We start from the raw sequence: 16774 nt of genomic DNA, 5'->3' as shown, positions 1-16774 counted from the left end.
AAATTTGTTCCAACTGACAGGCCGATACCGTCCGGCGGACTGTTAATCAGTGGGCCCCTTTATATGCCTACTTGAATAAACTTTTTTTATCTTTTTATCTTTTAGTCTGATACAGTGGTAGCAAAAATTGAGAGTTTGGCTACCACTGTATTGTATCTATTTGTCAATTTTAATGTGTATATGTTGTGTTTATGTGTAATTCTTGTATGTTTATCACATGAAATAAATAATTTTGAATTTGAATTTACATTTTTACAGAAATAATAAATGGGAGTTTAAGGACTAAGTATACGCGTAGGATCGTCTGTCCTTTACGTCTACCATCAGTTTTGACATTGACATATACGCTCACGTCTACGTAATTTACTTTCTATGCGTCTCGCTCGTACTCGCATATGCGAGCAATAGTGCAAGCGAGATGTACAGAAAGTAAATTACGTAGACGTGAGCGTTATGTCAATGTTAAAACTGATGGTAGAGGCTCTGGTGTACCTAAATCGAAAAAACTTAAACTTGACATTGACACTTTACGCTAATAATCAGAGACCTTACCGCGACAAACGAATATTGAATTTCTTTATCTGCCTCTCTATCACTTGAATATGCCAGAGCGATATAAAGGCAGATAACGCAATTTCGTTTTTCGCGGTAGGCTCTCAGGTGTAGCCCCTTGCAGTTCACCCACGCTCCATTGAGCGTTAGAGAGTCTGCCACCATGTGTCCTAAAAAGAGGAAACTTAAACTTCAGATTGGTACTTCGTGCTAATTAACAGGGGGCTTCTATTCTACCATTCACGCATGCTCGCTCGCTGATAAAAAAAACGCGACTCATGAAAAAAATCCGCGATCATCCATGACATAAGTACCTTACCTAAATATGATATTGTGACCTAATCGACATTCAGACAGATTTACGTAGATTCATACTCGTATGGCCATGACGGCTATGTTACAACCAAACTTTTCCTACTTTCACGAAACCCATATCCAATTTCTTATCGTATATATTTATAGTTCCACGAGTAAATAAGAAAATAAATTGTTTGACAAATAGGGCGAATTCCAAGTTCCAAGGATTCCCGAAATGAGGGTAGATTATGGGCGAGCTCTTAATGACTTGATAGATTACTCTGATCCGTTTGTTTTTGCTGAGTAGGATAAACAAAAACATGTCTAATATGCAAATCGTCGAAATAGGTAGGTACTTTTTTCATGAAGACACAAAATGGTATTAATATGTTTTTTTAAGGAAATCAAGCTATTTATAACAAAAATATAGGGTTGTTTTAAACTTAAAAAAAACCGCATAGGTATTGAACCGTAAGACAAGAACTATGTACTTATAAATATAAGTTACAATTAAAAAAACATTTTACAAACGGGTACCTGCAGTACCAATAAAGGAAGGTTTTTATTTAAAAAATGCTTGTAATCAGTTTTTAGGGTTCCGTACCCAAAGGGTAAAACGGGACCCTATTACTAAGACTTCGCTGTCCGTCCGTCCGTCCGTCCGTCCGTCCGTCCGTCCGTCCGTCCGTCCGTCTGTCACCAGGCTGTATCTCACGAACCGTGATAGCTAGACAGTTGAAATTTTCACAGATGATGTATTTCTGTTGCCGCTATAACAACAAATACTAAAAACAGAATAAAATAAAGATTTAAATGGGGCTCCCATACAACAAACGTGATTTTTGACCAAAGTTAAGCAACGTCGGGAGTGGTCAGTACTTGGATGGGTGACCGTTTTTTTTTTTGCTTTTTTTTTGTTTTTTTTTTTATATGGTACGGAACCCTTCGTGCGCGAGTCCGACTCGCACTTGCCCGATTTTTCTTCTTCAATTTAAGACGCATCCTCTTGTCGGTGGAGTATTTTCCATTTCTCCCTCTCATAAGCCATAACCTTGACGTCTTGATACGACATGACACCAGCTTTTTCTTTTATTTGGTCTACATAGCTACGTCTTGGTCTGCCCCTGCCTCTCTTTCCTTCTATCTTGCCTTCTATAATTATTTTAAAGAAGTTGTTGTGTTGTTGTGTTGTAATCAGTTATCAGAACAAAATACAAAGCTACATAAAAACTAAAATTTGGCCTTAAACTTCATGTAAAAATCTCCAGATCTAGTAACATACATACATACATATACATTTGCCTAATAACGCCCCAATCAATTAGTATTAGTGTAGGTTAACCTTCTGGAACACGCGTCAACGTGGGATTACTAATAGTTATAACAATAATCCTATAATCTCGGCTAAGCTTCTGAATCGGTAATTGTTCTGCACGTGTTGTATGTAATTACGAGTTCTGAGTACCTAATATATCTAACGAGAGTTTAATTAATTGGGAATATTGGGAATGAAATGTGTGGCTCATACTAATATGATAGTCGTCTTATCTACATGACAGCTTGATAACGGCAGCGTCTGTCTCTTTCGTATTTAGTATGAAAAATATACAAAAAATACAAATACAAATGCGTTTATTTCATTACTTTTTACATAAGTTCTTAGGTATAGTATAAGGGTTAGGTAGGTAATTAGTCCATCTTAGGTATAAGGAGTAAGTAGGTAAGTATTAATCTAAACATTGTGCAACAAATTGTGTAAGTAATGAAAAAGGTGCGGGTACAGCTTGCTGAATTTAAACCCGCCCTTGGTCAGCTAATTGGAATGGTATTAAGATTACATAATATTTAAATTATGAAATTCACATAAAAAACAAAACATTATATCTGTATTTATACTATTTATTTATTTATTTATATTTATTTTTATTTTTACGGTAAATTTTACCTACATTATATTTTTTGTGGATTTTTTTATCATCTTTCATCTATTTGGTTCCTGTATCGAGTATACAGCTTGCTCCTTGCTTCTTCGTCTGTGTCGTCAACGGCAATTTCATGCATATTTTTTCTCGTTGTCAACAACCCTTAGGGTGACCTTGTGACCTCATTTATTTATTACGTACTTATTTTCTTTTACTGCTTTTTAACCTTGCCGTTACTGTTTCTAGTCCACAGACACTGAGAATAGTGTAGAGGTGTAAGTATAGCACGTAAGTACTAATGTTTATATGTGTGTAATCTCTAGTATATAAGGCTAACGTACTCCAAATAAAGAGAGTTCATCTATGACTTTCGTTGTTATCACTTGTCTCCAACTCCCGTCCCTACATGGCGATCCTGCCAGTAGCCGCGGTGAGCGCGTGTTTTAGTGTTAAATACCGCGGAATAGTTCGGACAATTAAATAAAATGTGCGGGACAAATTCTAAATAAGCTTCTGACATGAAGCAATGGACATATTTTTGTATGTTTGTGTTTTTGCAATAATTTCTTTTGGGCCGTGTCATTGACACTTCGTAGTGCGTGAAAACCTTTTATGGACCGAGCGTGAGTCAACGAACGTTGCACCTTTGTTCGCATAAATGGGACAGATGGTTAGTACGAACTTTTGAGTGGAAATTGTGAAAATGGGAAACACCAGGTCGACGGCCACACCATCTGCGCCGAGTCAAGACATCTTGACTCAAGTCGGATACGAGAACGTGATTGAGCAAAGTCACAACAACGTCGTCGAGCATGTTGGCACCACAAATTGGTATCTGTTCCTGCTCCTGATTGCTGTGTGTCTGGCCTTTGGGTTCCTGGTCATCAGGTACATCAATAAGGCATTCAACAAGAAGATCGAGAGACGAGCTCAGGCAATTGCTTTGAGCATGAGGAGTGTGGGGCCTACCAGCGTCGTCTGAGGAGCGCGCGTCACGTGAGTGTTGGGTAGTGCGTAATAAAAGTGCAAGTGAACGGTTTAAACATTATGATGTGCGTATAAGGAAATTTAGTTCTTACGGTAAAACTTACCTACTCGTAATATTAACGAATTACATTTAAATTGAATTGTTACCTATGGCTAAATTCACTACTCGTAATATTATTAATTATATTTTACTAAATGGCGGAAAGCCTTTCTGTATTATGCAATGAACTTAAAACTATACGCACTTACCTGTGTAAAATTGGCCCTGACCGTAGACAAGGTGAAATACTTACTATAAAGTTAGAGGAGGCTAATCTTATTGTGGATAAATATAAAAAATTAAATAACGAAGTGTCAGAACTCTTAAAAAAAGGGTTATTGCCAAATGAGGAGGTAACTTTATTTAATAAATTGTGCACGACTTTTAATACACTTCATAAGGAAATTTTGAATTATTGTCAGGGAAGTAAAGACACAAGTGACACAATGGGGGAGTCATTCGAATTAAAAACGGCCTTGAACTTGTTGCATGTAATGACCGATGAAGAAACTAATACAAAACAGCTCATCGACGGCATTGAGTATTACAGCACTATTTTAAAGAGTGACGACCAAAATAAACTTATACAGTTCGTTTTGAAAAGCAGGCTATCGCAGTCGGCCAAGTTAAAATTAAAATCCGATTATGATACATCAATCGAATTGATTCAGGACATGAGGAAAGTTTTACTACCAAAAAAATCTGCGACTGCTATTCAGAGCAAGCTGCACACTATTAAGCAGAATAATCGAAGTGTAAAAGATTTTGGGTCCGAAATTGCAGAGTTATTTGTAGATTTGACTATTTCACAGGCCGATGGTAATTCTGACAGTTTCAAGGTTCTTAAGCCCTTGAACGAAAAATTGGCGATCAAAAAGTTCGCCGACGGTTTACGAAACCGCCGATTAAGTACTGTTATTGCAGCAAGGAATTTTGAGTCGCTAAAGGATGCGATACAGGCAGCTCAAGAGGAGGATGACGTTACCGCCGGCTCGACTTCAGGTGAAATTCTAGGTATGTCGCCACAATTTTTAACACGTGGACAACCATCTAAGGGGCCGTACCCCGGACAGTGGGAGTTTTATAATAGTAGTCGAGGACCAAGTCAACAATTCTACCCCCGAGGCGGCCGCGGCGCACAGTACAGTTACGGTCACCGCGGCGGCGGGGCTGCCACCTATCGTAGCAGCAACCGAGGCAACTCCAGGGGCATGCGAGGGCGACAGTCAGGTAATTATTCCAACAGGAATAGTAGTCAGTGGAACCGTCCGAGCATGAAAATGATGACTCAAACTGATACAGGTCCCCCGGTAAACTCAAACGACGAAAATGACGTGAATACGTTTTTTCGTGACTAAAATACTGTCAATATTAACATGCGATAGCACTTTGGTAGCTATATTTAAAGTTCAAGATTGCGATAGCCACTTTCTTATTGACAGTGGAGCGGCAATTTGCGCAATAAAATTAAAATATCTCAACCTGTTAAATATCCCATACCATAAAGAGAAGTCCACTGTAAATGGCATAGGAGGTAGCGTCGACGTATTAGGGTACGTCTATTTAGACCTAGTTGCGAACGGTGAATCATATCGTCATAAGATCTACGTTTTCGACTCACTGCCGTGTTTGGCTAATGGGATCATAGGCAATGACTTTTTATTTAGATATAGAGGAGTCATAGATTACGACACGAGTTCATTGGCATTAAATACAAATGGAGGGTATAAAATATACTTACCCTTACTTAATATTTCTGATACAGATCTGTCTTACATTATTCCGGCCAGGTCGGAATCTATTCATTACATAAAAACAGAAATGACTGATGAATGTGTTGTGTGCACGGAAGAACTTTGTAGTGGAGTGTTTATCGCTAATACAATTGTTAAACCAGTCAATGGAACAATACCAATTAAGATTTTAAATACGACGGAACAACAAGTTGATTCGAAAAATATAACACCACAAGTAGAAAGGTTACAGAATTATGACTTATGTACGTTTAGCCCCATGCGAGGGGATGCGAATAGGGTAAAGGAATTATTTTCTCTACTAAATTTGAATCATTTGAATCCGGATGAAAAAACCTCCATAGAATGTATGTGTGCAAAATTTTCCGATGTTTTCCATCTGCCGAATGATAAGTTAACTACCACTAATATATACAAGCAAAAAATACATTTAAAGCCAAATACATCTCCAGTTTTCAAAAAACCCTATAGAATACCACATTCTCAAAAACAAGAATTAAATAAACAAATAAAAAAGTTATTAGACGATGGAATTATTGAACCTACTCAAAGCGAGTGGTCAAGCCCAGTGTTACTGGTACCAAAAAATAGTTTAGGAGGAGAAAAGAAAAAATGGAGGTTAGTTATAGACTATAGGCAACTTAACAACCAAATTCAAGATGATAAATTTCCTTTGCCAAATATTACCGAAATCCTAGATTCGTTGTCTGGATCCATTTACTTCTCTCACCTTGACCTATTCTCAGGCTACTATCAAGTATTATTAGACGAGGAAAGTAGAAAGTATACAGCCTTTTGTTCTGGCCAGTATAGGCTAACCAGGATGCCCCAAGGATTGAAGGTCTCGCCTGGAGCCTTTTCCCGGATGATAACTGTGGCTATGTCAGGGTTAAATTATGAAAAATGTTTTGTCTATTTAGACGACTTAATTGTGTTTGGTAGAAACTTAGTAGACCATAATAAAAATCTCATGGACGTGTTTTCAAGACTCCGTAAAGTAAACCTTAAGCTAAACCCTGAAAAATGCGATTTCCTTAAAAAGGAAATTCTATATCTTGGCCATGTAGTATCAGAAAAAGGTATACTACCTGACCCAGACAAATTAAAAGTTATGAACGAATATCCGATACCACAAAACGTGGATGAAGTGAAACGTTTCGTTGCGTTCGCGAACTATTATAGGAAATTTATTCAAAATTTTGCCGAAAAAGCTTATCCACTAAACCAACTTTGTAAGAAAAACGTAGAGTTTAATTGGAACGCGCAGTGTCAAAAGTCATTTGAAAGTTTAAAGGAATCTCTTCTCACGCCTCCAGTTCTTTCATATCCCGATTTATCAGAGAATAACAATTTTATTTTGCAAACAGATGCTAGTGGTTACTCTCTTGGCGCGATTTTGGCAAACAGCGATGGAAGACCGGTAGCATACACAAGTAGGGGTCTCAATAAGGCCGAACTAAACTATCCTACCATACAAAAGGAGCTTTTGGCGATTGTGTGGTCCATAAAATACTGGCGGCCATATTTATATGGCAGAAAATTTACAATTCAAACTGACCACAGACCCTTGATATATTTGTTTAACTTAAGAGACCCATCGAGTAGACTATTAAAATTTAGACTGGCGTTAGAAGAGTATGACTTCACTATCGAGTATGTAAAAGGGAAAAACAATGCGGCTGCAGACGCGTTGTCCCGTATAAAAATGACGTCAGATGAATTGAAAGAGATGCATGTAAGTGTTATTAATGTAATGACTAGATCAAAGTATAAACAAATCATGAAACAGAACTCTAGCAATTCGTCGGCTGTAACTGATTCTAGAAGCGATTGGCCTGATCATCCAAAAGTGATAGAATTAAGTAAAAAACCGTCGAATTCGGTAGAATTATTGTTCAGTACTAGCCAAGAACTTGTAAAACAAGGTTTAAAAAATGAAGTCAAGTATAAAAGTAAGACATTGTGCTACATGCCTGCCAAAATGGCAATTTATATAAACTCACACGCTCAATCACAAATATCGCGAGCCGACTTTGTGAGAGAACTTGAGGTATTCTGCAAGACATGTCATGTCGAGCGAATATATATAATAAAAAGTAAAAATAATTATGTTTTTGTTAATAAACTAGCGCAAGAAATAAATAAAACAAAGGATTGGACCGGTCCGTCATTATGCATATTAAGAGATGTTATAAAAATAACTGACAATGATGACAAACAAGTTATACTTAACGATTTTCACTTGTTACCTACGAGTGGCCACGCAGGTACAAGGAGAATGATAAATAATATTAAAAAATATTACTTTTGGTCGGGTTTAGAACGCGACGTAAAACAATATGTAGAGCAATGTAACACATGTAAAAAACAAAAATACACGTGTTACACCAAGGAACCAATGGTCATAACGACCACTGCAGATTCAGCATTTGATAAGATATATTTAGATTTAGTAGGGCCCCTAGATAAGGATAGTTATAATTATTCATATATTTTAACTCTACAGTGCGAGTTATCGAAATATGTAGAGACGTATCCACTGACTACTAAAACGACAACGGAAGTAGCTAAAGCATTAGTAAATAATTTTATCCTTAGGTATGGTATTCCCTTAGAGATTGCAACTGACCGAGGTACAGAATTCATCTCTAACGTTATGACGGAGGTTTGTAACTTACTCAAAATCAATAAAATACAATCTTCAGCTTACCACCACGAAAGTATTGGCTCGTTAGAAAATTCCCACAAACATTTGGCTACCTTTTTGCGCATCCAAACCGATTGTCACCCAGAATCATGGAGTGATTGGCTCCCTTATTGGTCATTTTCATATAATACTTCAGTCCATTCCGAAACTAAATACACCCCGTACGAACTAGTGTTTGGTAAAAAGTGCACTTTGCCAAGCAATTTATTAACTAAAGTTGACCCTCTGTACAATCATAATAGTTATCCGTGTGAGTTACGATACAGACTACAACTTTCTCAAAAAGAGGCCAAGGAAAATTTAATTAAGAGTAAAATAGTACGTAAGTCAAAATATGACAAACATATTAATCCTGTAACATATAAGAAAAATGATTTAATATTAATTAAAAATGAAAATCGACTTAAGATGGATCCATTGTATTCGGGACCCTATGTAGTTGTAAGAGATTTAACGCCTAATGTAGAAATAGAAAAAGATGGAAAAATAGATATCGTTCACAAAAACAGAACGAAATTGTATAAATCAGTATAATAGTAAAAAAAAAAAAACCTTCCCTAATATGAAAGTCTTTTTTTTTCTCTTGTGAATGGGAGGTGTAGAGGTGTAAGTATAGCACGTAAGTACTAATGTTTATATGTGTGTAATCTCTAGTATATAAGGCTAACGTACTCCAAATAAAGAGAGTTCATCTATGACTTTCGTTGTTATCACTTGTCTCCAACTCCCGTCCCTACAATAGATTACGTGTCTTAGCTATAGCTAGTGTCAGTAAAGTTCGATAAAAAATGCAGTAATATGAAAAAAAAACCTTGTTTAGAAATTTTTTGCCACATTTGAAAGCGACCAATTGCCATATACTGATGACTTTTACTAATGTAAACACATGAAATAGATAGATCAATAAAATTGGCGAGTGCCACTGAAAAAAAAAATAATAAGGTCCATTTTTTGCTTAACAACCAATATAATCATCCTCATTATATGCACTTGAGGTCCAGAGCAGGCTGGGAAAATGGCAAGAAAAGCTGGAAAGTGTGGGACTCAAAATAAGCAGAACTAAAACGGAGCACATGTTCTGCGATTTCGGTGGTCTATCCAGTTTTTCCCATATTGCCTTAGATGGTGTATCCCTACCAGTCTGCTCTGACTTCCGGTACCTTGGGTCATTGATCCAAAGGGACGGAAACATCGACCGAGACGTGAAAAATAGAATAAATGTGGGATGGATGAAATGGCGACAGGTCTCTGGAACAACTTGCGATCCACGAATGCCCCTTAAACTTAAGGGGAAAATATACAGAACGATCGTGAGACCTGTTGTAATGTATGGATCAGAATGCTGGGCGTCGAAAGTAGCGGATGAAAGAAGAGTGCACGCAGCGGAAATGAGAATGCTGAGATGGATGTGTGGAGTGACGAGAAAGGATCGTATTAAGAATGAGTATATAAGAGGAAGTTTGAAAGTAGCTCCAGTAACGGAGAAAATGAGGAGTACTAGGTTAGCGTGGTATGGGCATGTAATGAGGAGGGATGAGGGATGAATGTTGATGGACGGAGAGCGTATGGTAGACCCAAAAAACGATGGATGGATTGTGTGAAAGAGGATATGAGAAAGAAAGGAGTGAGTGCTGAGGAGACGAAAGACAGAGGAGAATGGAAGAGAAAAACATGTTGTGCCGACCCCACATAACGTGGGATAAGGGCAGGGGAAAGAAGAAGATAATCATCCTCATTATAAATTTTCGTCGCGCTTAAATAGAGCCATTCTTCAAGGTAACTTGAGAATGCAGTTAATTATTATTTACCTTCAGTATTAATTAAGCAAGATAAATAATGGTGCCGGAGCGGAGCACAGGAACAAAAGTAATGCTGTTCCAGGCTATCAAAATAATGGAGCTGTAGTCTGTAGTTTGTTTTGATTCTGTTTTCCTTGACAAGGCCAAAAAATATTCAGCAGTTCAGGCCAAACAGATTCTCTACATACATTTTCTACTCGATTTACAAGTAAAATTGCACCTATGTGTCCGTGCTCTTTGTAACGCTTCATATATCTATTCGTACGGTGCATAGGCCCCGTGCATGAACTATAGGGGGCAGCATAGGATCCGTCAGATTTTTGGCGCGAGGCGTAAATGTGTCGTTTATGATTCCGATGTAGCCCAGCAGATGGCAGAACCTACTATGCACAAGGAAACGTACCGACGAGAACAGTAGATTTGCTTTGGCAATATACATGTGCACATTTGTTTCCGATTCAGGCCACAAGATGGCAGACCCTCCAACGCGCACGGTCCCACAACGCTATCTATGTAGTCTGTGCCATAAGTACGCAATTAACGGCAAAACTCATTCAAAAATAGTCTAAATGACCAATCAAATCGAATTCTGGGTTCATGTTGATCGATAAAGCAAAATTTTGGAAACATGGTGACTCGAGCGTCGCCGTCAGATGGCGGAAGTTTACGTCTGCGCGGGGTTATTGGTCAAATGTTTGCGCGCTAATGATCGCGATTTATTCCGGACATGCGCATGCGACCCGTTTTAGGCGGTCTTCACATTGGATGCGGATCCGCACGTCACTCCGATGTGCGAGCGGGATATAGGTATGGTATATACGACCAAAGTTGTCTCGCTCACACCGAAGGGGCGTGCGGATTCACATTAGTGTGATAACCGCGTTAGGTTTTGTGTTTATTTTTCTTCTCCTTTCACTTTTGACCCATAATCGCGGGCTTGATTGTGAATATATTGGGTCATTATATCTGTTCAAGCGGAAAATTAAGCACGGACTGTATTCTAGCGATGTACCTAGTACTTATCACTGTTTGGTAAGTTCAAATATGTGCAGTATTTCATATACCTGAAATAAACTGAATTTACTATAATTTACTTAAGCGTAATATGACGGTACACCGTTACCACGTCTTCAAGCTAATGAAACCCAGGGAAAATCTAACAACATTTATTCGCAACAGGATATTTTTAAAGAGGCGATATCAGGGTTTTTTTATGTCCATCCTTTTAATTTCTAATCGCGTGTAAAATGAATCCCACGGCCGGACGCGCGCGTTAACGTACACGTCATATATTCTCGTTGCACGTAGAAAGCAGTCGAGTCGAACACTTAGGCTAACCAGTGCAACTAAGATCTTGGGACCTGTCGCGTCATGCGTCACATTCGCACTTACATACTTGTTAAGTAGTACGTGACAGTCATGGCGACAGACCATCTTAGGGTCATTCCTGAAAAATCTCTTTCATCTGGCCGTACCTATTCGTAAATTTCCAGGAGATTCCACTTTATTTAGCATCTCATTTTTGGTGACTAGTGAGACCCGTGCCAAGTTCCATCATCAACCAAAACTGCTGAGCGGCATCTCCTGGGATTCGCGAATAGGTATAGCCAGGGGAATGATATTGTTGAGGATGTCCCTTAGCCCTACTGTAACAACTATGCGTTGGAGAGCGTAGTCATACTGGATTCGCCAACCGATTATATTACAGAATAACATCGCAGCAAAAATACCTCCGTGACCTTTTCGGAATGGCCGATAATTTTGATTATCTTTTAATAAGCTCGGTAAAGGCTCCTGAGAATTACCGTAGATGGATAGATAAGGATAGATATATTAAAAAGTGTAAAAGAATATTGTTAATTTTTAAATATACTATATTCGAGGGGTGATATATTATATTATTATATATTATATTATTTATGAAAACCTTGAGCATAAATTTTCTTTGAAAAAAATAAACTGTCTTATCACTATTCTCTCAAGAAGAAGGTTAAATAGTTTTCACGTGAAATCTTTAAAGGATGCTCAGGATTTTTTAATTATCAGTATAATTATGAGAGCACATAAAAATAGAGTGTATATAAATTCAAAACAATATAAGGTTCTTCTTGGCATAAAACAAACTCATTAATGGCACAACATAGAATATAGTATACGGTAAGGATTTAATATCTACAGAAAACTAATCCCTAAAACTTTTACTATTATAAAACTCAAATTAAACTTATAAATAAAAAAATCTCCTCAGTTCACTTTTATGAGTGACGGTGCCCAGAAGACTGGGAGTGTTACGTACCCCATTGGATGGATAAGGTTAAATAATTTCATTAAATCTAGATAGTCCAAACATAAAATTTAGCTTAAGTTCTCCAATATAATCATGATAACAAAGTTAACGTGCTATTTTAATTTAATTTAAATACGATTAGGTACCTCTTTGATGCATTCGGCCTACAACATGAGCAATTTGATCGGCCACAGCTCAAACAAAGGCCGACCGCGTCGACCACATTACGTTTTCCATTACAGAAGGACGGTGTCGGATTACATTTAACAGTATTATTTATTTAGTGCCTACACGCCCAGTCTAGCATCATCTAAGTAATAAATTAATAATAGTAACCAATCATATTAGTTGCAATTTGATTTACTTATGACAGTTATGACAGATGGATATTATAGGACCAACTAAAGTCGTATTTTTTTATTCTGTAGACTAAAATGACATTTCATACTATGAAATGACATTTTATGTTCATACTAGGAAATGTAATTTAAGTCTACCGAATAAAAAAATAGACTTTAATAGATTCAGGGATGCATCTTAGCGATTGAAATATCTTAATCTTATATGATTATCAGTGCGTCACATTTTTACATTTGAAACTACATCCAGCAAGTAAATGAAAGTTGGTAGCATGAATTCTAGTGCGTTATACCATGTTTCTGAATTCTGCTCAAATCAATCTTACTATTTTAGATTTTTATTTGATTTTGATGATTAGGTTTAAAGTTTTGTTATATCGCCCTAATTCTACAATATATTATTAAAGGCCATGTCGATTGTCCTAGTTTACTCAGTAAAATTTCTTTCACTGTTCCCTTAAGAAGGTTAAGGCACTTTCGTCCCATTAGTATTAACCAGGCTTCCACTAAATATAGAGAAAACAGTTTCTTGTGCAGGGCAGGCATGAGTTTAAATAAAGTTTTACTGAATTTAGACTTCGATGTATTTAGTGATAGCATATCGGTAATAAGAAATAAATTAATTGCATTTTTTATGGGTGATACTTCTAGCGCAGGTTCGGGCTTGGCTTACTGAAGTTATACGAGTACTACATAGGTACACTTGTATTTATATATATATATATATATATGTATATATATATATATATATATATATATATATATATATATACAGGTTGTCCCAAACTTATGGGACATGAAGGGGAAGTACCTTAAATATCGTAGATAGTGTATTTTGCTCAAAGAAGACTTTATGTTATTTTTAAAAGTTAGTAATTCTGCATTCATAGATTTTCTAAAAATTACTTGCTTCGTCTGGGAATCGAACTGACTTAAATGTCAAAAAAAATCACCCTACTTTTACGATGCCAATCGAAAGAATAGCTAAAAAATAATAACTCTGCTTAAGTAACATTGTATTTTAAAAGAAAGGAACAACGTGAAATTAATCATTTTAATCAAATTAAAAATATACATGAAACTGCCGTAGTCAATTAAGTGGGTATTTTTTTGTAAATTAATTAATTAAATGCTCTAAATGTGATCCCTCTTGTCTTACGCAAATCGCCAATCTTTTAATGAGTCCGCTGCCTGTTGATTTTCTTATCATTTTATGGTGAATTATTTCTTCTTTTGGGGATACGTGAAAGATATGCTATACAAAAAGCGATACGAGAACGTGGGCGAGTTGCAAACAGAATTGTGCCATATCACATCGAGTGTTCACCATAAAATGATAAGAAAATCAACAGGCAGCGGACTCATTAAAAGATTGGCGATTTTCGTAAGACAATCAGGGATCACATTTTGAGCATTTAATTAATTAATTTACAAATAATACCCACTTAATTGACTACGGCAGTTTCATGTATGTTTTTAATTTGATTAAAATGATTAATTTCACGTTGTTCCTTTCTTTTAAAATACAATGTTACTTAAGCAGAGTTATTATTTTTTAGCTATTCTTTCGATTGGCATCATAAAAGTAGGGTGATTTTTTTTTGACATTTAAGTCGGTTCGATTCCCAGACGAAGCAAGTAATTTTTAGAAAATCTATGAATGCAGAATTACTAACTTTTAAAAAATAACATAAAGTCTTCTTTGAGCAAAATACACTATCTACGATATTTAAGGTACTTGCCCTTCATGTCCCATAAGTTTGGGACACCCTGTATATCTAAAGTGGTGCCAAGACAGGCAAGAACAACTTAAAATGGATAAACTGGCTTTGGCCCACAAAGAAGGTAATTTTAGGCAGTTCTGGAAGCAAACTCAAAACCTGAACGTGAGGCCTGGTCTACCGGGAAGTGTGGGTGGTAAGAATGGGTCAACTGAAATCGCGGAGCTGTTTAAAGACCATTTCAGGGTCAAATCTATGCTGGAAACGCGACGTAGAACTGATGTGGTGCGTGATGCGGAGGTCGTCGGGGAGGGGATTACCGTTTCGGCAAAAGATATTTTTATATTGATAAATAAAATGCAAAGAGGTAAGTCCCCAGGTCATGACGGCCTAAGCATTGAGCACTTTAAAAATGCAGGTGTGCACTTGCCGCGTGTACTTGCAATGCTATACAGTTTGTGTGTTGAGCCATTCTTATTTACCTGCAGCTTTGATGAGGACGATTGTTGTGCCTGTTACCAAAAACAGAACTGGAGACCTCTCTGATAAAGACAACTATCGGCCCATCTCGCTTGCAACAACCGCTGCAAAAATACTCGACGGTCTGCTGGACACAGTTCTTAATAAGTACCTGAAAATACAGGATGCGCAGTTCGGTTTTCGAGCTGGGCTATCCACCGAAAGTGCTATTCTGTGTCTAAAGCACACTGTCGGGTATTATACGGAAAGGAAGACTCCAGTATTTGCCTGTTTCCTCGATTTGTCAAAAGCATTTGATCGCGTTAATTATGACATTTTGTGGCAAAAGCTAAAGGAGACAGGCACACCGGTGGTATACACAAATATACCGAGATACTGGTACCAAAATCAACTGAACCAGGTGAGATGGGCGGATAGTATGTCTCCTAAGCTTTTTAACCTCTATGTAAATAAACTGATAGACGAACTGAGTAGCACATATACAGGCTGCTATATACATGGTGTTTGTGCCAATAATCTTAGTTATGCAGACGATATGGTGCTGCTCAGTCCGTCTATCAGTGCCCTTAGGAAACTGCTTGCGGTTTGTGAGACACATGGATTGCAGTACAACCCAAAGAAAAGTCAGGTGCTAATGTTCAAGGCTGGTAGTTACACGCCAAGCTCTGTACCCCCGGTTGTACTGCATGGAACCACACTGTCTGTTGTGGATAAAGTGAAATATCTAGGGCATATCATAACGCAAGACCTTAATGATGACCTAGATATAGAGCGGGAGCGCAGGGCATTGGCTGTAAGGTCTAACATGCTCGCCCGCAGGTTTGCTCGATGCTCAAGAGAGGTAAAAATGGTGCTTTTTAAAGCTTTCAATCAATCATTTTACTCGAGCAGCCTGTGGGTGAAGTATACGAAAAAAGCCTTAAATGCCCTGCGCGTGCAATATAATAATGCACTCAGAATGTTGTTGGGGCTGCCCACATGGTGTAGCGCATCGCGCATGTTCGCCGAGGCCCATACAGACGATTTCCATGCGGTTATGCGAAAGAGAATCGTCTCGATGATGGGTCGGCTTAGGAGCAGTACCAACAGCATTCTGGATGTCATTGCAGAAAGGCCTGAGAATCCTATACTGGCGCATTGGATTCGCCAAGTTATAGGCTTTCTTAAATTTAGAAAATAGATTAGGTTATAGTTATTAGGTCATATACTAGGTGTAAAAATTAACATTAATTATACTAACAAATATGGATGCAAATCTGAAATAAATATTTTCAATTCAATTCAATTCAATTCAATATATATATTGTATTTTTTGTATTTCGGTTTTTTCGTGAAGTTTTGTGCAGTCGGCGGTGGAAGTGCATGGCCACTTTATGAATGTTTTCCATTCCTAATGTGCCTATGCAGTTTTGCAGCTTGTTGTACACAGGAACCTTGGCTTGTGCTGTTGCTTGACTTGTGTGAGTAACTGATTTGTGATTATATTTGTTCTTTGTATACCTACTTAATTTTTATAAGTGAGAACCTGTAATTGGCTCTGTGAATCTATTTTAGTTTTTAGAAATGTTTATAGCTGTTGGTTTTCCATGTATGTAATAATAAATAAAAAAGATATTACTTAGTACAAGTAAATCCCATCAAAAACATAAATGTAAAAAAGGAGAGCCAAGTTCAATACAAAAATTATGCTTGGCTGTGGGGTTCGCCGCAAAAAGAATGGAGATCTAAATGAGTGCCAAGTTCTATGCAAAATCCAAATATGTATTTATAAGAACAAAATAACATTATAAACAAGTATTAAACTCTATTTCTTTGCTTTATTGGATACCTATAACAATTGCTGTTATTTAAAAAAAATGTGAGATCTTA

General features: G+C 37.2%; 1 protein-coding gene across 1 annotated transcript; it reads left to right on the top strand.

Moving 5' to 3' along the window:
• Positions 1-3040: 3040 nt before the first annotated feature.
• On the top strand, positions 3041-5156 carry LOC134791567 (uncharacterized). Its single transcript, XM_063762617.1, has one exon. The coding sequence runs from the start codon at positions 3954-3956 to the stop codon at positions 5154-5156; it is 1203 nt and encodes a 400-aa protein (XP_063618687.1). The 5' UTR covers positions 3041-3953.
• The last annotated feature ends 11618 nt before the right edge of the window (positions 5157-16774 follow it).

The sequence above is a fragment of the Cydia splendana genome, chromosome 6 (genome assembly GCF_910591565.1).
Source record: "Cydia splendana chromosome 6, ilCydSple1.2, whole genome shotgun sequence".
NCBI classification, from domain to species: Eukaryota; Metazoa; Arthropoda; class Insecta; order Lepidoptera; family Tortricidae; genus Cydia; species Cydia splendana.
Note: the sequence above shows the minus strand (reverse complement) of the source record. Positions and strands in the feature narration are given on the sequence as shown.

What these genes read in the sequence shown, in the direction of transcription:
- LOC134791567 (XM_063762617.1), top strand. Translation starts at nt 3,954, where the DNA reads ATGGCGGAAAGCCTTTCTGTATTATGCAATGAACTTAAAACTATACGC.